The 24,542-nt window shown below is 50.8% G+C and overlaps 2 protein-coding genes across 4 annotated transcripts; one reads left to right on the forward strand and one right to left on the reverse strand.

Annotated features, from left to right (window-relative positions):
• Positions 1-404: 404 nt before the first annotated feature.
• On the reverse strand, positions 405-4,747 carry UBXN10 (UBX domain protein 10). 3 transcript variants are annotated; one of them, XM_075329375.1, is made up of 2 exons: positions 4,677-4,747; positions 405-2,739 (listed from the first exon to the last, which is right to left on the reverse strand). In XM_075329375.1, exon 2 carries the CDS (start codon positions 2,722-2,724, stop codon positions 2,002-2,004), a length of 723 nt encoding a protein of 240 aa, XP_075185490.1. In that variant the 5' UTR covers positions 2,725-2,739; positions 4,677-4,747; the 3' UTR covers positions 405-2,001. The 3 variants fall into 3 exon arrangements, with proteins under 3 accessions (XP_075185490.1, XP_075185492.1, XP_075185493.1); XM_075329377.1 differs by lacking the exon at positions 4,677-4,747 and adding an exon at positions 4,585-4,661; XM_075329378.1 differs by lacking the exon at positions 4,677-4,747 and adding an exon at positions 4,487-4,551.
• Positions 4,748-16,123: 11,376 nt separating this feature from the next.
• LOC142256340 (basic phospholipase A2 homolog APC-K49-like) lies at positions 16,124-22,571 on the forward strand. Its single transcript, XM_075327972.1, has 4 exons — positions 16,124-16,244; positions 16,410-16,554; positions 17,009-17,115; positions 22,028-22,571. Exons 1-4 carry the CDS (start codon positions 16,169-16,171, stop codon positions 22,180-22,182), a joined length of 483 nt encoding a protein of 160 aa, XP_075184087.1. The 5' UTR covers positions 16,124-16,168; the 3' UTR covers positions 22,183-22,571.
• Positions 22,572-24,542: the final 1,971 nt, after the last annotated feature.

Genomic DNA, 24,542 nt, shown 5'->3' on the forward strand with positions numbered 1-24,542 from the left:
CCAGCACTCGGATTATAAGGTAGAGGTGACTGAGCGTGTGTGTCCTCCAGCACTCGGCTCATTAGGTGGAGGGGACTGAGCGTGTGTGTCCTCCAGCACTCGGCTCATTAGGTGGAGGGGACTGAGCGTGTGTGTCCTCCAGCACTCGGCTCATTAGGTGGAGGTGACTGAGCGTGTGTGTCCTCCAGCACTCGGCTCATTAGGTGGAGGGGACTGAGCGTGTGTGTTCTCCAGCACTCGGCTCATTAGGTGGAGGTGACTGAGCGTGTGTGTCCTCCAGTACTCACTATATGTGGCCATTATGTAACCTCTGGGAACACCAGGTAGCGCTATACAATGTAATTAAATATGACTTGTTCAGTGACTATACGATTAATGATGGGACAAGCCCTTTTATTTGCTTCTTTAGCTGTAGATTATACATTTTATACAGTGAATTGAGGCCAGACAGAAAACTCGTCCGATCTGTGTATACGGGATCAGAGAGAAACGCGCTCACAGCAAACACACAGGACGGGATCAGCGGAGGACGGAGACGAGCGGTGCCGCCCCACGTGACGCTGGAGGACCTCAAGGGCTCCGGAGCGGGGCGGATGCTGTTGATGTCTTGTGAGGACGAGTGTTTTTTTTTTCCCGCTCCGTGTGTTCGGATCCTGGCAGAACACCGGCCCATTACAAAGGATGAGACTGGGGCGACCGTCACGGGAAGAAGCTGCAGGGAGAGAACACTGGATGTCGGCCGCTAATAATACAATCGGGACTCGCCACGGATCTGGTGAAGAATCACAGACGCGGGGAGGTGACCGGGGGAATCCAACCCATCTATGAAGAAGGCACTTGGGGGTCCTCATCCACGGCCGGCGCGTCTAATACTTGCCACGTGTAACACAAGACCACGCGGCGGCATCTTGTGCCACCATCTTGTCTGGGGATTGGAGCGCCACACCCAATAATGTCTCTGAGCCGCCCTCCTGGACCAGTGAGGCCTCCAGTACAACGGCTACTGGTCCTGCACCAGAACACCGAGAAGAAAACCTGCCTAATGATGGGAAAGTTGGGTTATGAGCAAAACACTGGGTCCAGCACCTGAAAGGCCCCCACAGTGATTTCACGAAGATCAGCTGCCACCTGGAGGGTCCAAGACCTGAAGAGGGTGGATAACACTTAGAGTCTTTGACCTTAATATAAGGGGTGGCACCCACCACCTAGAGGTCTGTGACCTGAAGAGGCTGGATAACACAGAGTCTATGACCTTAATATAAGGGGTGACACCCGCCCCATGGACGTCTGTGACCTGATAGCCTGGAGGATCTATGATCTAAAGATGATGGATGGTACCCCCAATTAGGAGGGTCTGTGGCCAACTGAAACTATTGCATGGCACCGATCTCCTGGAGGGTCTGTGACCTGAAGAGGTCGGAGAACACTTGGAGTCTATGACCTTAATATAAGAGGTGGCAGCCATGCCCTGGAGGATCTATGATCTAAAGATGTTGGGTAGCATCTGGAGGATCTATGATCTAAAGATGTTGGGTAGCATCTGGAGGATCTATGATCTAAAGATGTTGGGTAGCATCTGGAGGATCTATGATCTAAAGATGATGGGTGGCACCCCCAACTAGGAAGGTCCATGACCTGATGGGTGGCACCTAGAGGATCTATGATCTAAAGATGATGGGTGACACCCCTAACTAGGAGAGTCCGTGACCTGATGGGTGGCACCTGGAGGATTTATGATCTAAAGATGATGGGTGGCACCCCCAATTAGGAGGGTCCGTGGCCTCCTGAAACTATTGCATGGCACCAATCTCCTGGAGAGTCTGAGACCCCCTGAAATTGCTGGATGGCACCGATCCGGAACACAACTGGTTTTGTTAGAACTTGTGGGGATTTTCTATTTTTTGTGAGTGGTGGTGACTCTACACTGCCTGGTCATGGCCTGGAATTTGGGGTCGTGGTCGCAGGGTCCCACCGCCGGACCATGGACTTATACAGTCAGGTTCAGTCAGTCTCCAGCCGGTGGATGCAGAGCACAGACTTGTTGGGGATCCCGCACTCCTGGAGGGTGCGGCTGAGGTCGGTGAAGCTTCGCCTCGGCACCTCCATTGACTCCACACTGCAGTCCTTACACGAGGTCCCCGTCTTCTCCTCCGCTGCTGCCAGGACGGTGAACAATGTGTCCGAGGGGCGGAAGAAGCGCTCAAACCTCTGCCCGGAGTGGGACCTGACGGCCAGGAGCAGCCGGGGCTCCTGTGTGGACGGTGGCTCCTGCACTTTCACCACAGAGTCCTCCATGTTGCTTTGGCCGGTGCCCGCTTCTCCACTCTGCTGCCGGTACAGGGTTTTGGTGCTGTGGCGATCGCGGACCTCGGGGGCCAGCCTCATGGCGCTGGTTCTATGGACCAGTTCATGCTCGGCACTCTGTCTACCACCTGCTGCGCCAATGGAGGGGAGGACGCGGTAGCGGTTGAGGCTGGAGGACGTCGGTCTGCTCGGAAACTGATGGATAAGCTCCGGGATATCGTCCCTGGGACTGGACATTCCTCGTGCTGAAGACACCCTGGGGGTGGGCGAGGAGTGGCAGGGGTAAGCCTCCATGCTGTGGGCGGCACCCTGCGGGGTGGTCCTGGTGCGACCTTTGGCAGATTTGGGTCTTGTTACGTGCATCCTCAGGAGCGGGTCCACTGCGCCACGAGAATTGAGGCCGGTCGGTGCAGAAGCCATCTCTAGTCACCGTACCTGGAAGAAGAAGAGCCAAGTCAGTGTCCTCCATAGCAAAGTGCCCCCCGAATCTGCCCCACGCCTTCTCCCCAACCTAGTAAACCTGGGAGAGCGCACCCCCCCACAAAATGTGCCCCTAACCCCGTATAATCTGCCCCTGGTGTAATCGGGGCCCCCTGTGTGTTGTCAGAGTCCCCCTCCTCCCTGTGTTGTTGGGGCCCACCGAGTGTCATTGCTGCTCCCTGTGTTATCAGTGCCCCACAGGTGTCGTGCTGCCCCTGTGTATTGTCAGTGCCCCCTGTGTTATCACTGCCCCCCTCTCAGTGTCATCGGTGCCCCCTGTGTTATCACTGCCCCCTACCCCGTGTCATCGGTGCCCCCTGTGTTATCACTGCCCCCCTCCCCGTGTCATCAGTGCCCCCGTGTTTTCAGTGCCCCCCTCCCCGTGTCATCAGTGCCCCCTGTATTGTCAGTGCCCCCCTCCCCGTGTCATCAGTGCCCCCTGTATTGTCAGTGCCCCCCTCCCCGTGTCATCAGTGCCCCCTGTATTGTCAGTGCCCCCCTCCCCGTGTCATCAGTGCCCCCTCTGTTATCACTGCCCCCCTCCCCGTGTCATCAGTGCCCCCTGTGTTAAGACTGCCCCCCTCCCCGTGTCATCAGTGCCCCCTGTTTTATCACTGCCCCTCTCCCCGTGTCATCAGTGCCCCCTGTATTGTCAGTGCCCCCCTCCCCGTGTCATCAGTGCCCCCTGTATTGTCAGTGCCCCCCTCCCCGTGTCATCAGTGCCCCCTGTTATCATTGCCCCCCTCCCCGTGTCATCAGTGCCCCCTGTATTGTCAGTGCCCCCCTCCCCGTGTCATCAGTGCCCCCGTGTTATCATTGCCCCCCTCCCCGTGTCATCAGTGCCCCCTGTTATCACTGCCCCCCTCCCCGTGTCATCAGTGCCCCCTGTGTTGTCAGTGCCCCCCTCCCCGTGTCATCAGTGCCCCCTGCATTGTCAGTGCCCCCCTCCCCGTGTCATCAGTGCCCCCGTGTTATCATTGCCCCCCTCCCCGTGTCATCAGTGCCCCCTGTGTTATCAGTGCCCCCCTCCCCGTGTCATCAGTGCCCCGCTCCTTTCTATGTCAACGATGCCCCGCGTATCGATTGTGTGTTTTCAGTGGCCCCCTCCTTCCCGTATCGTTGGTGCTCCCCGTTATCAGTGGCCCCCGTATCGTTGGTGCTCCCCGTTTGTTATCAGTGGCCCCCGTATCGTTGGTGCTCCCCGTTTGTTATCAGTGGCCCCCGTATCGTTGGTGCTCCCCGTTTGTTATCAGTGGCCCCCGTATCGTTGATGCTCCCCGTGTGCTATCAATGCCCCCGTGTCTTTGGTGTCCCCCGAATCGTTGGCGTTCCCCGTGTGCTATCTGTGCCCTTGTATCGTTGGTGATCCCTCCGGCCCCCCTCCTCCCAGTGTCATTGGTGCCCCCCAATACTCCATACAGTTGGGAGTCTCCCCACCCAGGAAATAAATAGGCCGCAGCTGGTAGACCCTCCATGAACTCCTCGTCCTGATCTTAGGGGGTCTGTTTCCTCATAGATGTGTTATGTGTCGGTAATTGCAGAGGGAGGTGGGGTTGGGAGGGCACTGCTGTGGATTCTGGACCCCAATATCCTATCATTAGCATCCGCCGCCTCCTGCAGGCACTGCCCAAACCACCCCCGACCCCCAGAGGGCGCCCTCCTAATTCTGTCACCAGCACCCCATTATACATAGTCTACACACCCCTATGAATGGTACATTCCAGCAGGACCACTCGTGATCTGCTGCAGCCGATCGGCATAATCCATTACTAATAGGGGTGTGAATATATCGGCTCTCACCTGCCGCCACCACCCGCATTTATATCCCGCGTCACCCGCAGCCTGTCCGGTAACCCGCTCATTCTCCGCTAATAAACCGCCCCGGGGGTTACCTGTCCACGGACACCCTTATCGCCGCCATCTGCGGCTAGTAAACAACCCCGTCTCCCGGGGTAACCATGCGTCACTCGCTGCTCTGACGTCACCACGCTTAACAGGAAGGTAATAGATGTCGCTGACCAGGCGGCGGCCATATTATTGGTTGGCTACAGTTTCTTTTACTTACAAGTATTTCTGCCTAAAAATATTGTTTTGCACTTTCATTTCACTTAACATTTCGTCCCTTTTGCCCCCTGTGGCCTCTGGGCTGAGCTCATTTGGACAGGGAGGTTTTAACTCTTTTTTTTTCCGCTCCTCTCTGCTGATTTATGACCAGAGACCACATCAAAGTTGAATGTGGAGGAAACAAAGAGCTTGAAAAAGGCGAATAGTGCCAAAGTTTTAATAAAAATGAATTGCAAAAATTAGTTTTAGTGCCAAATATATAAATTGAATAATAATAAAAAAAATGTTTCCCAAAAGTGGACACTCCCTTTAAATTTCACCTATTGGTCTTTGGTACAGGGGACATTTGCAGTGTGAGGCTCATAGCTAGCGGGTGAGAGTCTATGGTAGCGCCCCGATGGCAGTCCATGTGGCCAATGACAGATCCCTAGTATTGTAGATGTAAAGCGATCGTCTGCAGCTTCCCCCAATCATCATCCATTGTCATCCTGTGAATAGAAAAATACAAAACAATCAGAAATCTCCTGTCCTCTTCCCATCCCCCCTGATTTGGGCCATAGTCCTGACTTTATGCAGTGCACTTGCAGTACCACTTATCTCCCACTAGGTGGCGATGTTCGATAGTTTTGCAAAAAGCATAAAAATCTTCGAGGGAAAAAAAACCCCAAGTTGATTAAAAATGTAACATCCAGGATCCACATACACACATTTACCCACACTCCCTTACTGGGGCCGGTCACCGCATACACACATTTACCCACACTCCCTTACTGGGGCCGGTCACCACATACACACATTTACCCACACTCCCTTACTGGGGCCGGTCACCGCATACACACATTCCCCCACACTCCCTTACTGGGGCCGGTCACCACATACACACATTCCCCCACACTCCCTTACTGGGGCCGGTCACCGCATACACACATTTACCCACACTCCATTACTGGGGCCGGTCACCACATACACACATTCCCCCACACTCCCTTACTGGGATACGGTCACCGCATACACACATTTACCCATACTCCCTTACTGGGGCCGGTCACCACATACACACATTCCCCCACACTCCATTACTGGGATACGGTCACCGCATACACACATTTACCCATACTCCCTTACTGGGGCCGGTCACCACATACACACATTCCCCCACACTCCCTTACTGGGATACGGTCACCACATACACACATTCCCCCACACTCCCTTACTGGGGCCGGTCACCACATACACACATTTACCCACACTCCATTACTGGGGCCGGTCACCACATACACACATTCCCCCACACTCCCTTACTGGGGCCGGTCACCACATACACACATTCCCCCACACTCCCTTACTGGGGCCGGTCACCGCATACACACATTTACCCACACTCCCTTACTGGGGCCGGTCACCACATACACACATTTACCCACACTCCCTTACTGGGGCCGGTCACCGCATACACACATTCCCCCACACTCCCTTACTGGGGCCGGTCACCACATACACACATTTACCCACACTCCATTACTGGGGCCGGTCACCACATACACACATTCACCCACACTCCATTACTGGGGCCGGTCACCACATACACACATTCACCCACACTCCATTACTGGGGCCGGTCACCACATACACACATTCACCCACACTCCATTACTGGGGCCGGTCACCACATACACACATTCCCCCACACTCCATTACTGGGGCCGGTCACCACATACACACATTTACCCATACTCCCTTACTGGGGCCGGTCACCACATACACACATTCCCCCACACTCCCTTACTGGGGCCGGTCACCACATACACACATTCCCCCACACTCCCTTACTGGGGCCGGTCACCACATACACACATTTACCCATACTCCCTTACTGGGGCCGGTCACCACATACACACATTTACCCATACTCCCTTACTGGGGCCGGTCACCACATACACACATTCCCCCACACTCCCTTACTGGGGCCGGTCACCACATACACACATTCCCCCACACTCCCTTACTGGGGCCGGTCACCACATACACACATTCCCCCACACTCCCTTACTGGGGCCGGTCACCACATACACACATTCCCCCACACTCCCTTACTGGGGCCGGTCACCGCATACACACATTCCCCCACACTCCCTTACTGGGGCCGGTCACCACATACACACATTTACCCATACTCCCTTACTGGGGCCGGTCACCACATACACACATTTACCCATACTCCCTTACTGGGGCCGGTCACCACATACACACATTCCCCCACACTCCCTTACTGGGGCCGGTCACCACATACACACATTCCCCCACACTCCCTTACTGGGGCCGGTCACCACATACACACATTCCCCCACACTCCATTACTGGGATACGGTCACCGCATACACACATTCCCCCACACTCCCTTACTGGGGCCGGTCACCACATACACACATTCCCCCACACTCCCTTACTGGGGCCGGTCACCACATACACACATTCCCCCACACTCCCTTACTGGGGCCGGTCACCACATACACACATTCCCCCACACTCCCTTACTGGGGCCGGTCACCACATACACACATTCCCCCACACTCCCTTACTGGGGCCGGTCACCACATACACACATTCCCCCACACTCCCTTACTGGGGCCGGTCACCCCATACACACATTCCCCCACACTCCCTTACTGGGGCCGGTCACCACATGCACACATTCCCCCCACACTCCTTTACTGGGGCCGGTCACCACATACACACATTCCCCCACACTCCCTTACTGGGGCCGGTCACCACATACACACATTCCCCCACACTCCATTACTGGGATACGGTCACCGCATACACACATTTACCCACACTCCCTTACTGGGGCCGGTCACCCCATACACACATTCCCCCACACTCCCTTACTGGGGCCGGTCACCACATACACACATTCCCCCACACTCCCTTACTGGGGCCGGTCACCACATACACACATTCCCCCACACTCCCTTACTGGGGCCGGTCACCCCATACACACATTCCCCCCACACTCCTTTACTGGGGCCGGTCACCACATACACACATTCCCCCACACTCCCTTACTGGGGCCGGTCACCACATACACACATTCCCCCACACTCCCTTACTGGGGCCGGTCACCACATACACACATTCCCCCACACTCCCTTACTGGGGCCGGTCACCACATACACACATTCCCCCACACTCCCTTACTGGGGCCGGTCACCACATACACACATTCCCCCACACTCCATTACTGGGATACGGTCACCGCATACACACATTCCCCCACACTCCCTTACTGGGGCCGGTCACCACATACACACATTCCCCCACACTCCCTTACTGGGGCCGGTCACCACATACACACATTCCCCCACACTCCCTTACTGGGGCCGGTCACCACATACACACATTCCCCCACACTCCATTACTGGGGCTGGTCACCACATACACACATTCCCCCACACTCCATTACTGGGGCCGGTCACCGCATACACACATTCCCCCACACTCCCTTACTGGGGCCGGTCACCACATACACACATTCCCCCACACTCCCTTACTGGGGCCGGTCACCACATACACACATTTACCCACACTCCCTTACTGGGGCCGGTCACCACATACACACATTCCCCCACACTCCCTTACTGGGGCTGGTCACCACATACACACATTCCCCCACACTCCATTACTGGGGCCGGTCACCACATACACACATTCCCCCACACTCCATTACTGGGGCCGGTCACCGCATACACACATTCCCCCACACTCCCTTACTGGGGCCGGTCACCACATACACACATTCCCCCACACTCCCTTACTGGGGCCGGTCACCACATACACACATTCCCCCACACTCCCTTACTGGGGCCGGTCACCACATACACACATTCCCCCACACTCCCTTACTGGGGCCGGTCACCACATACACACATTCCCCCACACTCCCTTACTGGGGCCGGTCACCACATACACACACATTCCCCCACACTCCCTTACTGGGGCCGGTCACCACATACACACATTCCCCCACACTCCTTTACTGGGGCCGGTCACCACATACACACATTCCCCCACACTCCCTTACTGGGGCCGGTCACCACATACACACATTCCCCCACACTCCCTTACTGGGGCCGGTCACCACATACGCACATATCCCCACACTCCCTTACTGGGGCCGGTCACCACATACACACATTCACCCACACTTCCTTACTGGGGCCGGTCACCACATACACACATTCCCCCACACTCCCTTACTGGGGACGGTCACCACATACACACATTCCCCCACACTCCCTTACTGGGGCCGGTCACCACATACACACATTCCCCCACACTCCCTTACTGGGGCCGGTCACCACATACACACACATTCCCCCACACTCCCTTACTGGGGCCGGTCACCACATACACACATTCCCCCACACTCCTTTACTGGGGCCGGTCACCACATACACACATTCCCCCACACTCCCTTACTGGGGCCGGTCACCACATACACACATTCCCCCACACTCCCTTACTGGGGCCGGTCACCACATACGCACATATCCCCACACTCCCTTACTGGGGCCGGTCACCACATACACACATTCACCCACACTTCCTTACTGGGGCCGGTCACCACATACACACATTCCCCCACACTCCCTTACTGGGGCCGGTCACCACATACACACATTCCCCCACACTCCCTTACTGGGGACGGTCACCACATACACACATTGCCCCACACTCCCTTACTGGGGCCGGTCACCACATGCACACATTCCCCCACACTCCCTTACTGGGGCCGGTCACCACATACACACATTCCCCCACACTCCCTTACTGGGGCCGGTCACCACATACACACATTCGCCCACACTCCCTTACTGGAGCTAGTCACCACATACACACATTCCCCCACACTCCCTTACTGGGGCCGGTCACCACATACACACATTCCCCCACACTCCCTTACTGGGGCCGGTCACCACATACGCACATATCCCCACACTCCCTTACTGGGGCCGGTCACCACATACACACATTCACCCACACTCCCTTACTGGGGCCGGTCACCACATACACACATTCCCCCACACTCCCTTACTGGGGACGGTCACCACATACACACATTCCCCCACACTCCCTTACTGGGGCCGGTCACCACATACACACATTCCCCCACACTCCCTTACTGGGGCCGGTCACCACATACACACATTCCCCCACACTCCCTTACTGGGGCCGGTCACCACATACACACATTCCCCACACTCCCTTACTGGGGCTGTTCTCCACATACACACATTCCCCCACACTCCCTTACTGGGGCTGTTCTCCACATACACACATTCCCCCACACTCCCTTACTGGGGCCGGTCACCACATACACACATTCCCCCACACTCCCTTACTGGGGCCGGTCACCACATACACACATTCCCCCACACTCCCTTACTGGGGCCGGTCACCACATACACACATTTCCCCACACTCCCTTACTGGGGCTGTTCTCCACATACACACATTCGCCCACACTCCCTTACTGGGGCTGTTCTCCACATACACACATTCCCCCACACTCCCTTACTGGGGACGGTCACCACATACACACATTCCCCCACACTCCCTTACTGGGGCCGGTCACCACATACACACATTCCCCCACACTCCCTTACTGGGGCCAGTCACCTCAGCTGATAACAAGGCTTGTGTTCCTGCCCTAAAAGGAGAAAGGGGAGGAGCTTAGGTGTGAGGTAAATTCAGGTGTGGGGTGAGGAGGGGACATGGAGACGTCCTGTCCTGAGGTGACTGCTGAACCCTCTGCAGGGGCAGCTGCACATTGGCAGGTATCAGTCCCTAGGCCACCAGGACTTCCAAGGTCAGTGGCAAATTGAGAGACACCTATTAGCCTTTATATAAGGAGCAGTGATATTGCCCAGGAGCTCAGTGACGTGATTGAGTCTGGAAACTTCTAGAAGAATTAGTCAGTTTTCCCTCAGGATTCGAGACGCCGCTCGCTGGAAGGGATCAAGCATCCAGAGTTTTCTTGTCTTGAGAATCCCAGGATCCCGACTCCTTCTCCAGTACGGGAAGTAGGACATGACCACCACACAGCAGAGAAGCCAAACTCTCATCAGGACAGGGAGGACCACCATCATTGTTAAAGCTGTGAGAAAAGTTCTGGAAAGTTCTGCAGAGCATCCGTAAAAGGTAAATGCTATGCTCGCAGAGCGAGCAGTGATGTTAGTGAAGCCACTGGGTTACAACACAGTGGCTTGATTACGGGCCTGAGCCTGGTCTTCTCCAGAGCTCCTGATGGTGGAGGTGTTACGCTGCAGGTATTGGTCCGGGTGCAGCTTCGGAAGACTGGTGTTGCGTCGGCTGGCCCCAGGGGCACGGGAGTGACAGTCTCTGGTATTAGGTTGCGGCAGCCGCAACTGTAGAGGGTCCATCCAGTTTGGATGGATGGACGGAGAGATGGATGTGGCAGCAGCTGGTGGAGATGCTTGTGGCAGCAGGGCACATGGCTGGCATGGCAGTTTTTGGCAGCAGCAACAGGATAGGTAATGGTGGCCAGAGGGGCGGCTCGCAGCAGTTATAGATAATGGCAACGGCAGCAGCACAGTGCTAGGGACCTGACTACAGCAATGAGTCTTAGGGATACTTTGCACGCTGCGACATCGCTAGCCGATGCTTGCGATGCCGAGCGCGATAGTCCCCGCCCCAGTCGCACATGCGATATCTTGTGATAGCTGGCGTAGCGAATATTATCGCTACGGCAGCGTCACACGCACTTACCTGCTCTGCGACGTTGCTCTGGCCGGCGACCCGCCTCCTTCCTAAGGGGGCGGGTCGTGTGGCGTCACAGCAACATCACACGGCAGGCGGCCAATAGAAGCGGAGGGGCGGAGATGAGCTGGACGTTACATCCCGCCCACCTCCTTCCTTCCGCATTGCCGGTGGAGGCAGGTAAGGAGATGTTCCTCGCTCCTGCGGCTTCATACACAGCGATGTACAGCGCTGCCGCAGAAACGAGGAACAACATCTTATCTCCTATTGGTGCGACATTATGGAAATGACCGACGCTACACAGATCACCGATTTACGACGCTTTTGCGATCGTTTATCGGCGCATCTAGGCTTTACACATTGCGATGTCGTTACCGGCGCCGGATAAGCATCACTTTCGATTTGACCCCGACGAGATCGCAGTAGTGATGTCGCAGCGTGCAAAGTACCTCTAACTCATTGCCCAGGCAACTCTCAATAGGGCAGAGTTGGGTTAAATGCATGCAACCTCCCAGCTGACCTGGAAGGCACTTCCGGGTTAGGAGGACGCTGGCCCTTTAAGAAAGGGGGCATGGCTGTGGGTGTGCCCTGTGGGCCAAGGCCCGGAGCCTGTCAGGAGTACAGATGCTCTGTGAGGCTACAGCATGGGACGAGGGCGGGACCACAGGTGCAGGACGCCTGGACAGGTGAGGGGACCGGCGGCCTCACTGGGGAAGAGGAGCAGGAGAGTGACAAAAGCAAAACAGTAACAATGCAGAGATAGGAGAAGAATTTGCATAACTAATCATATGCTAAATACATGCAAGTTAAATTGATGTATGAGGTAGCCAAGATGATTATCTATAAAATGACGCTGTAGTGGATGGTGAGATAAGGAGGTTAAATTCGAAAGTTCAAAACATCGTTACCCTTTTGCTCGTCAATGTATGTTTCTTAGTATCCAGCACCTCCATCTGCTATAGCCTGAAGAACATCCCCATTTAGCATTGAAAATATTGCCTGTTCACTATTATACTTATTTATTTTAGTATTAATAAATCATTTGAACAGAACTTTTAAGTTTGGAAATCTGAGTAAGGTTCTAAGAGCGCAGGGTTTCCCTCTTCACTCCGTATGTACTAATATGAGACTCCTTGGTATAGCAAAGCCGAATGCCAGGGCAGCACCTTGGAACAGTAGAGCCACATAGGCAGACAGAATCCTTCTTGTAGTTGAGTGTGCGGACAGTTTGTCAGAAAGCGCACATAGTCCCGATACCTGGAAGCAGCTACCTGGATATTCAGGTTAGGTGAATGACTTCAGAGCTGATCTCTGGGATAATGACAAGAGCAGAGAGGACCGGCTGCCAGGGAGGGAGGATGCAAAGCCTGGACCCGGAGGCGGGACAGGTCAGAAAAATGTAATGTAATATATAAAGCTGAGTGTATGTATGTATGTATGTATGTATGTGCATGTATGTATGTATGTGTATATGTATGTGTGTGTATATGTATGTGTGTGTGTTTGTTTATGTGTGTATATATGTGTGTGTGTGTGTATGTATGTTTGTGTATGTGTGTGTATGTATGTATGTGTGTGTATGTATGTTTGTGTATGTGTGTGTCTGTGTGTGTATGTATGTGTGTGCATGTATGTATGTGTGTATGTATGTGTGTATATGTATGTGTGTGTATATGTATGTATGTGTGTGTATGTGTATGTATGTTTGTGTATGTATGTTTGTGTATGTATGTGTGTATATGGTATGTATGTGTGCGTATGTATGTGTGTATACGTGTATACGTGTATGTATGTGTGTATGTATGTTTGTGTATGTGTGTGTCTATGTGTGTATATGTATGTATGTGTGTATATGTATGTGTGTGTATGTATGTGTGTATATGTGTATTTATGTATGTTTGTGTATGTGTGTATATGTGTGTATGTATGTATTTATGTGTATGTCTACTAAAGGAATCCCCACTGTCGCATAGACAGACGGGGAAAGAGACAGATGGGGAAAGAAAAAGAGAGATAGAGACAGACAAAGAAAGAGAGACAGAAACAGGCAGACGGGGAAAGAGACAGACGGGGAAAGAGACAGACGGGGAAAGAGACAGACGGGGAAAGAGACAGACGGGGAAAGAGACAGACAGAGAGACAAAGACAGATGGGGAAAGAGACAGATAGGGAAAGAGAAAGACCTGGAAAGAGACAGACGGAGAGAGAGAGACAGACATAGAGACAGACACAGAGAGAGAGAGAGACAGACAGACACAAAGACACAGAGCTAGAGTCAGGCTGATACAAAGACAGTCAAAGAGATAGAAAGAGACATAGACACAGACAGAGAAGGAAAGAGACAGACAGACAGACAGACAGACAGCGTCACACAGACAGAGACTGGGAGAGAGACAGAGAGACAGTTACTATCCCAGGCAACGCCGGGTACTACAGCTAGTATATATATATGAATGCAAGGGGTTTTTTTTATCATCAGTGGAGTGTTCATAATATAGCTGCGAATGGGCAAACTAGTATAATATTTATTCATTTATATAGCGCTATTAATTCCACAGCACTTTACATACATTGTGTGATTTTATTCATGGAATTTATCTTTTCTTGTTCTTTGGCTTGAAATAAACATATGAATTTTGCTAAGATGATGGCAAGTGTACAAGTATTTATATTGTTTGATTCTCCTTTGGATGTGAACATTTCCAGTATTACGAGACTCACCGCCTCCTGGCACATTCTGGGCATATAATTGGAAAATGGCTTTGTGATGAGAAAGTCCTTATTTGCTGGGAAGAAAAAAACACTAAAATAATCCTCCACCCACATTACAAAACCCTTTAAGTGCTCGGGTTCATTGTACTTGAACTTAAAAAGATTTAATATTTTTTTCCCAGAGTTCCAGGTGAGCTGAGCTGCAGTATCCAGCAGGGCGGTGATCAGAGATAAGTGGAGTAGTTGGGGCAAGTTATGTGTTAAAACATTCTTTACGTTTACATTTCATTCTTCATAAATATCGGCTTATGTCTGAGCTGATCTAGTTAACGTGTTCTCGTAGCTTCTAGTACGCTGTTGGGTTTGTGCACTTGAGGAATAATTCTGCCCATTATTTGACTTGTATCCTGCATTTTTCATCAGTTTTCCCTTCAGTAGGCTTTGTCTCCAATCTTCAGTTGTCTCTGAGCTAGTGAGTGTGGACGAGTTGTTATGATGTCTCCCATACACCGCACACACAGATGTTGTGAATGCATTTTCCAGTTTGGGGCTCCCTCTTGTGGTCAGTGCTGGTGGTGCAGTTGACTTGTGGAATGAGAGCCACACACCTGTGGAGGACTGGCAATCAGGTCTCTGAGATTGGGCTATATAGCTGAACAGTTTTCTCCTGTTACTTGCCGGTGCTCAATTGATTTCCTTTGTGTGTTTAGGACATTCTGTAACCAGCCCTGCTTTCTACCATAACTCCTCTCAAGATAAGCTGGTCTTTGAACCTCTGCTTATTGTTTCCCTTTTCTTGTTGTTTTTTCTGTTTTGATACTATTGCTTGATTCCTATTTTGCCTGTGTGGCGTTCCTGGTGAAATTGGATGATTCCCTGCTGGGAGTGTCTGTATACTTAGCTCCATGATTCTGCAGTGTATTGTGTTTTGTCATGCTTAGTATTAAATTCAGTCCCTCTTCTATATTAGTGTTTTGGATCCCAGTAACATCAGAGTACTGATATAGTGGGGGAGAGGCCGTGTGGTCTCAGGGTTTTTCCATGTCAGGCGTGCAGAGATTTTTTAGGGTTTTTATGGCTGCAGATAGTGCTCTTTCCTATCCTTTCCTATAAAGATAGTTTGGGCCTCATCTTTGCTGAATCTGTTTTCTAGCTGTGTATTGTGTTTTCCTATATCACCGTAGTCTTTACATGTGGGGGGCTACTATATCTTTGGGGATTGCTCCGAGGCAGATTAGCTTTTCTTATATTTCTATCTGTAAGATTATTTAGTTCTCTGGCTGTGTCAAGATGACTAGGCTCGTCCCTCGGCTACTTCTAGTTGTGTGTCAGGATTAGGTCTGCAGTCTGTTAAGGTTACTTTTTGGGTTTCCGCATTTTTTGATCCTCCTCGGTCCCTGAATCATAACACACAGACCTGGGAGAGTCCTGCTGTCCGGTATCTATGTAGCACATGGCAAGTTCTATGAATTCCTTTGGGACAGACGCGTGACAAAGGCGAATGGAAAGTTATGAAATGTGCAGTAGAATAGAAATGGTTCTGCTCCTGTTTTGTTTCCTTCTCACAGAGATAATAACCGGCCGGCGTTTTCTATGGCGCTGTAGAAAATGTGAGAAAGTCAACAACAATCCTCCGCCTGCTCTCATTGTGGCCCCAGGATCACAGTACAAGTAAGGGTTAATATTTCCCACGCTGTCACCCGATCATATGATGCTGGTATCAGGTAATAAGCCCCGGGCACCAATAGCAGACAGCGTTCTGCAGCGCCCCCTAGTGGTGGGAATATCAGGAGGATATAATCCCCGGTGGGATCTGCTGGTCTTCCAGATGGTCTTCTCCTGGATCTTCCCCGTCTGTCTCCGGGGCACAATGCTCTCCTCTCTGCTGCTCCTCCTTAGTCTCGGTAAGTCCTGAGATTCTCCGCTCCTCTCCGGTAATGGGAATGTAGTAGGGACCGATCTCCAGGCAGATCCCTGATCAGAGGAGGAGGATTCCCGGTAACATCCGCCATTCCCGGTGACTGCGCCGCTCCGTGTAACCACAAGGTGACCATGGCTTTATCTTCTAGTGTCGGTGGAAGGAGCCAGATCTTACCTCAGTGACTTCAGAAGTTTGATGACAGAAACCATGAGCAGAAGAGTCACAGATTACAACTTCTACGGCTGCCAATGTGGATTATTTACCGGACGTCAGATAGTGGATGAGACAGATCGGTAACTGTCCGATAATCAATATTATATATAATGATGTGTATATATGAGACCTGGAGGAGGTGAGGGTGAGGTTTATTATATGGCCAAGGTAATACATCTCACCTGCAGTCCTATGTAACACCACAGATAACACAGTGATATCTCTCTGAGTACAGATAATGTAGTAGATGTCACCTGCAGTCCTATGTAACACCACAGATAACACAGTGATATCTCTGAGTACAGATAATGTAGTAGATGTCACCTGCAGTCCTATGTAACACCACAGATAACACAGTGATATCTCTCTGAGTACAGATAATGTAGTAGATGTCACCTGCAGTCCTATGTAACACCACAGATAACACAGTGATATCTCTCTGAGTACAGATAATGTAGTAGATGTCACCTGCAGTCCCATGTAACCAGTACTGATAGGACACTCTTAGGTGACTATCTTGTCTTCCTCCTTTAGATGTTGTCTTGCACAGTTTTGCATGTATAAAACGATCACCAGAGCCGACTGTAATCCAGCATTAGCGCGTTACTATTACACATACAGGAATGGGACCATCACCTGCGGTAAGTCCGGGGGTCTCCTCGGGGTCAGGACATCCCTAGTAATGGGGTCATCACCTGCGGTAAGTCCGGGGGTCTCCTCGGGGTCAGGACACCCCTAGTAATGGGGTCATCACCTGCGGTAAGTCCGGGGGTCTCCTCAGGGTCAGGAGATCCCTAGTAATGGGGTCATCACCTGTGGTAAGTCCGGGGGTCTCTTCAGGGTCAGGACACCCCTAGTAATGGGGTCATCACCTGCGGTAAGTCCGGGGGTCTCTTCAGGGTCAGGACACCCCTAGTAATGGGGTCATCACCTGTGGTAAGTCCGGGGGTCTCCTCGGGGTCAGGACATCCCTAGTAATGGGGTCATCACCTGTGGTAAGTCCGGGGGTCTCTTCAGGGTCAGGACACCCCTAGTAATGGGGTCATCACCTGCGGTAAGTCCGGGGGTCTCCTCAGGGTCAGGACATCCCCAGTAATGGGGTCATCACCTGCGGTAAGTCCGGGGGTCTCCTCAGGGTCAGGACACCCCTAGTAATGGGGTCATCACCTGCGGTAAGTCCGGTGGTCTCCTCAGGGTCAGGACACTCGGGGACATTGTGATGAGTAGAAGATTTACAATTTTGTCCTTTTTGAGTCTTTAAGTTGATGACATCATCAGACGAGCGGCGTCCGGTGACATAAATACCGGGTCTCCCCGAAAATAAGACAGGGTCTTCTGTTATTTTTTGCTCCGATAGAGGGGCTAGGGCGTATTTTGAGGGGGTGTTTCATATTTTCCCATGAACAACAATCCACGTTTATTCTTGAACAAAATAAAAATCAGCATTTAATGAAATCTAATCATCCTCACATTCTGGAACATTCTGGAACATTGTCCCATTACTGGTCAGATGCACATTTTCTGATCTGCTCTTCTCATGGTCCAGTCCTATAGTGGGGAGTACAGACCATATTTACAAAGGGTTAAATTACCTGATTACATTTCTTATTCTCTGTGTACGGCTAAAATTCCCCCCAAAAGAAAGCAGACACCCCCCTAAAAGAATCGCACTTAGCAGACCCCAAACAATTAGAGCTGGTAAGTGAATGGGCTCTCACACACAGATCTGCATCGCTCTCAGGCCTCCCTGCGTTCTACAGCGGTGGCTCCCCCTGGTGGCTGGAAGCAATATTACTTGTGCAGATTGATATTGGTACCTGATCTGTGTGTGAGAGCTGCAGCCGGAACAGCGAGGGACCTGACAGCGACACTGATCTCTGTGTGAGAGCCTATCCACCATCAAGACTTGCCATCTGTAATCGTCGGGGTGACTGTATGCTTTCTTTTGGGGGTGTCTGCTTTCTCTGATGAAGCTTTCTCTGCTGTATTCTTTACATTTTTTAGCTTTTGGACATTTTCTTATGGAACTGCAACTACTGTAGAAGATATTCCAAAAAGCCCAAAAATCTTGCTAGGGCTTATTTTCGGGAAACAGGGCGGATGTTCAGCTACAGTGGCGTAACTAGAGCTTGATGGGCCCTCCCCCAACTGTACACCAACACTCAAGGTACAGGATAATTACACTGACATTCGGGGTACAGGATAGTGTCACTGACACTTGGCTCATTCCCTCAGCACTCATGTTTCCCATGGTCCGAAATCTCTCTATCAGCACCCAGCTTTCCATATTCTGATATCCATTTTTTCCTCACCATGCACCTTCTCCATGCTCTGCTATACAACTTTCCCTCAGCAACCAGCTTTCCCATGATATCAGAGCATGAGAAAGTTGGGTGCTGAGAGAAGATGTATAGCAGAGCATGGAAAAACTGGATGCTGAGAGAAGATGTATAGCAGAGCATGGAAAAGCTGGATGCTGAGGGAAGGATGTATAGCAGAGCATGGGAAAGCTGGGTGCTGAGGGAAGATGTATAGCAGAGCATGGGAAAGCTGGGTGCTGAGGGAAAGATGTATAGCAGAGCATGGGAAAGCTGGGTGCTGAGAGAAGATGTTTAGCAGAGCATGGGAAAGCTGGGTGCTGAGGGAAGATGTATAGCAGAGCATGGGAAAGCTGGGTGCTGATGGAAGATGTTTAGCAGAGCATGGGAAAGCTGGGTGCTGAGAGAAGATGTTTAGCAGAGCATGGGAAAGCTGGGTGCTGAGGGAAGATGTTTAGCAGAGCATGGGAAAGCTGGGTGCTGAGAGAAGATGTTTAGCAGAGCATGGGAAAGCTGGGTGCTGAGGGAAGATGTTTAGCAGAGCATGGGAAAGCTGGGTGCTGAGGGAAGATGTATAGCAGAGCATGGGAAAGCTGGGTGCTGAGGGAAGATGTTTAGCAGAGCATGGGAAAGCTGGGTGCTGAGGGAAAGATGTATAGCAGAGCATGGGAAAGCTGGGTGCTGAGGGAAGATGAATAGCAGAGCATGGGAAAGCTGGGTGCTGAGGGAAGATGAATAGCAGACATGGGAAAGCTGGGTGCTGAGGGAAGATGAATAGCAGAGCATGGGAAAGCTGGATGCTGAGAGAAAGATGTATAGCAAAGCATGGAAAAGCTTGGTGCTGAGGGAAGATGAATAGCAGAGCATGGGAAAGCTGGGTGCTGAGAGAAGATGAATAGCAGAGCATGGGAAAGCCGGGTGCTGAGGGAAGATGAATAGCAGAGCATGGGAAAGCCAGGTGCTGAGGGAAGATGAATAGCAGAGCATGGGAAAGCTGGGTGCTGAGGGAAGATGAATAGCAGAGCATGGGAAAGCTGGATGCTGAGGGAAAGATGTATAGCAAAGCATGGGAAAGCTGGGTGCTGAGGGAAGATGAATAGCAGAGCATGGGAAAGCTGGGTGCTGAGGGAAGATGAATAGCAGAGCATGGGAAAGCTGGGTGCTGAGGGAAAGATGTATAGCAAAGCATGGGAAAGCTGGGTGCTGAGGGAAGATGAATAGCAGAGCATGGAAAAGCTGGGTGCTGGGGGAAGATGAATAGCAGAGCATGGAAAAGGTGGGTGCTGAGGGAAGATGAATAGCAGAGCATGGAAAAGCTGGGTGATGAGGGAAGATGTATAGCAAAGCATGGGAAAGCTGGGTGCTGAGGGAAGATGAAAAGCAGAGCATGGAAAAGCTGGGTGCTGAGGGAAGATGAATAGCAGAGCATGGAAAAGCTGTGTGATGAGGGAAGATGTATAGCAGAGCATGGAAAAGCTGGGTGATGAGGGAAGATATATAGCAAAGCATGGGAAAGCTGGGTGCTGAGAGAAGATGTATAGCAAAGCATGGAAAAGCTGGGTGCTGAGAGAAGATGTATAGCAGAGCATGGGAAAGCTGGGTGCTGAGGGAAAGATGTATAGCAGAGCATGGGAAAGCTGGGTGCTGAGAGAAGATGTATAGCAGAGCATGGGAAAGCTGGGTGCTGAGGGAAGATGAATAGCAGAGCATGGAAAAGCTGGATGCTGAGAGAAAGATGTATAGCAAAGCATGGGAAAGCTGGGTGCTGAGGGAAGATGAATAGCAGAGCATGGGAAAGCTGGGTGCTGAGGGAAAGAGCCTCTTTCCCTCAATACAAAACCTTCCGATCCCATGCTTTTCTTTTTTTCCCCCCTCATATATAGTTCTCCAAATACTATAATGGCCCCACATAGCATTCCATATAATATAATGGGTCCCTCATAACCCTTCATACATTAGAATGCACCCCCATAGTCCTCCATGTAGTAAAATTCACCCCCATAATCCTCCAATTGTTATAATGCACCTCCCATAGTCCTCTATGTATTATAATTCACCCTATAGCCCTCCATATATTATACTGCACCACATATTCCTCCATATATTATAATGCAGCCCCCATAGTCCTCCATATTATATTATGCAGCCCCCATACAATTTAATGCAGCCCCATAGACCTCCATGTTTAATAATGCAGCCCCATAGTCCTTCATATTATATTATGCAGCCCCCATACCATTTAATGCACCCCCATAGGCCCCTGTCCACTGTGTAATCAAGGATTAAAAAAAATAATAAAAAAGTCCCCACCTCTCTTCGTTGCTCCGCTGCTTCGGTCAGAGCGTCCTTCCATCCTGCGCTCTTGCATGTCTCAGCAAAGCAGTTGCGCAGTAGTGATGTCACTGCAGTCTGCTGCTTTGAGACGTCGAGCGCATGTACAGGGGGAGAATGATGCACCACTCCACCCTTCATTATTACTTTGTGTGATGATGGACGAGGACCCGCGAGCAAGAGGGGCTACTGCTGGCACCGGGCCCCCCTGACTCACGGGCCCCATAGTGGCCACATGATCTGCCACTGAGCAGCACAGCTCTTCTCTCACTGAGAGGAGCCGGCTGCGTCTCTGCAGGGCGGGTGCCGGGCCCCTAACCCTGCCGGGCCATGTTGCAGTCGCGATCTCTGCGACCACGGTCGTTACACCCCCCGTTTGGCTGTGAAAGTCTGACTGCTTCCTGTGACTTTTCAGAATACGCCATCATGTGTGCACAGGAAGAATAAGAGAATTTCTGCCATTATAAGATTTATACACTTACTTTTTATACATTTTTTACTCCACACTAGAAGCCTCAGCAGTCTCTCATTGTTCCTTTCTGCTCCTGTCTCCTATATTGCTATCAATTACAAGGGACGGCGGAGGAGGGGTGCAAAACCTAAGAGGAGATGGTGCCCCGAGCACCATAATTATCATATTGGAGTAAAGAAGATGTCGGCAGAAAGCACGGACAGATTAAGAGAACGGTGCAATTTTTGTGTTGAGGCCTCTATAGTGTCACGTGGTGAAATTATTGTGGCACGGACGGACTCCCCTCCAGCCTGATATATAGCACCAGCTCACGGGTCTGTATTGGGTCGGTTATTTTCACGGCTTTGTCACGGTTACCACAGATTAATCTTTTATCTCGGTCTCGGATCCGTCATGGATGATAAATGATGGATATTCCTTTTATATCCGCAGATGATGATGAGGAGTCCGGCTGTGCCAGACAAAGCTGTGAGATCGACCGGAAAACCGTGACATGTTTAATGAGCCACGAATATTCAAAAGAGAACGCAAAATACCAATTTTATGGGAAATGTAGAGGGAGACGACCGCCCTGTGATCAGCCGTAACGTCACGTCCCGGAGACCCCGGCCCTCACCGCTCACAGAGCCGCTGCCTCCTTCCAGAGGATTGCCCTGGAATAAAAGAAATCCTCAAGCAATAGAAACCCTTGGGTCGTTCTCCAGCGTGGCTTTATTGTCACCTATGAAAAAAACCCGAAATGTTAATTGACAACTTGCTCTGCCCCTACAGGCTGTCAATCAAGTAAGGTTACAGCCGGTGCTCACAGTGCTGGGAGTGGTGACTGCGGCCGCTCCGTGCCCGCCCCTATAGCTGAAACCAGCGGCTCCTGGGAGGAAAGAAGTTCATGATCTCCTGTAACCAGCACTGTAATGTTCTTTTTTTTTACCTGCAGATAAACCCTAAAACTAATGACTATAATATTTATAATTGTGTGAAAGGTTCACTTTAATTATAAATATTTCTAGGGAACCTGAATGACTATCAGAATATTTACTATGGCAGATTCCACAAGGGTTCACATATCCAGCGCAATATTCTGCTGGTACAGTCACTGTGTACATACATTACATTACTGATCCTGAGTCACCTCCTGTATTATACTCCAGAGCTGCACTCACTATTCTGCTGGTACAGTCACTGTGTACATACATTACATTACTGATCCTGAGTCACCTCCTGTATTATACTCCAGAGCTGCACTCACTATTCTGCTGGTACAGTCACTGTGTACATACATTACATTACTAATCCTGAGTTACCTCCTGTATTATACTCCAGAGCTGCACTCACTATTCTGCTGGTACAGTCACTGTGTACATACATTACATTACTGATCCTGAGTCACCTCCTGTATTATACTCCAGAGCTGCACTCACTATTCTGCTGGTACAGTCACTGTGTACATACATTACATTACTGATCCTGAGTTACCTCCTGTATTATACTCCAGAGCTGCACTCACTATTCTGCTGGTACAGTCACTGTGTACATACATTACATTACTGATCCTGAGTTACCTCCTGTATTATACTCCACAGCTGCACTCACTATTCTGCTGGTACAGTCACTGTGTACATACATTACATTACTGATCCTGAGTTACCTCCTGCATTATACTCCAGAGCTGCACTCACTATTCTGCTGGTGCAGTCACTGTGTACATACATTACTGATCCTGAGTTACCTCCTGTATTATACTCCAGAGCTGCACTCACTATTCTGCTGGTACAGTCACTGTGCACATACATTACATTACTGATCCTGAGTTACCTCCTGCATTATACTCCAGAGCTGCACTCACTATTCTGCTGGTGCAGTCACTGTGTACATACATTACATTACTGATCCTGAGTTACCTCCTGCATTATACTCCAGAGCTGCACTCACTATTCTGCTGGTGGTCACTGTGTACATACATTACTGATCCTGAGTTACCTCCTGTATTATTCTCCAGAGCTGCACTCACTATTCTGCTGGTACAGTCACTGTGCACATACATTACATTACTGATCCTGAGTTACCTCCTGCATTATACTCCAGAGCTGCACTCACTATTCTGCTGGTGCAGTCACTGTGTACATACATTACATTACTGATCCTGAGTTACCTCCTGTATTATTCTCCAGAGCTGCACTCACTATTCTGCTGGTGCAGTCAGTGTACATTACATTACTGATCCTGAGTTACCTCCTGTATTATACTCCAGAGCTGCACTCACTATTCTGCTGGTGGTCACTGTGTACAGATAGATGTAGTATTTGATATACTCACACACGGTGATTACGCCGGACACAATAAGGTGTTACAGGCTGATGTAATGTCCTATTTCCCCCAGCAGGTGGCAGGTGGTAACAGGCAGTGCAGAGCTGAGTTCTGGCTGCAGCTTCCTGGGTGTAATATACTGAGAGAACATTAGAAGTAAGGATTATTATTTATGAGGGATTTTTTGCACAAGTATGCTTCATGTCTCTTCTTGAATCAGGATTTCTTCTCCCATCTGGAGTTCAGCTGTTGGGGGTGATAGTGGGGATGGGCAGGACAATATCAGAGGAATATATGGTGGGGGCAGGGGCATAACGACCGCAGTTTTAGGTGTCCCCAGCCTATTGCTGGCAGGCACTAGCTATTTAAGGCCCCTCCCTGAAGAGGTGTGGACCATTTTTTTTAGTTATTGTATGTGTTGTAAGGTTGCACCCCGCAACCTGAGGGGTTCCACTCACTTGCAGCGGTGCGAGGTAGCTTCAGCAACACAGCTACAGTCTCTTTATAAAAATTCTGGCAGTTTATTTAAAACACTCAACATAAACTGCTAAACAAAATGTAACAAAGCCTCTCCCGGCTTAAAAGAAAATAGAACATCCACACACCGTGGGCTTCCAGTCCATTAAATGTCCATAGTGGAGTC

Source organism: Anomaloglossus baeobatrachus, chromosome 11, assembly GCF_048569485.1.
Source record: "Anomaloglossus baeobatrachus isolate aAnoBae1 chromosome 11, aAnoBae1.hap1, whole genome shotgun sequence".
Taxonomy (NCBI): domain Eukaryota; kingdom Metazoa; phylum Chordata; class Amphibia; order Anura; family Aromobatidae; genus Anomaloglossus; species Anomaloglossus baeobatrachus.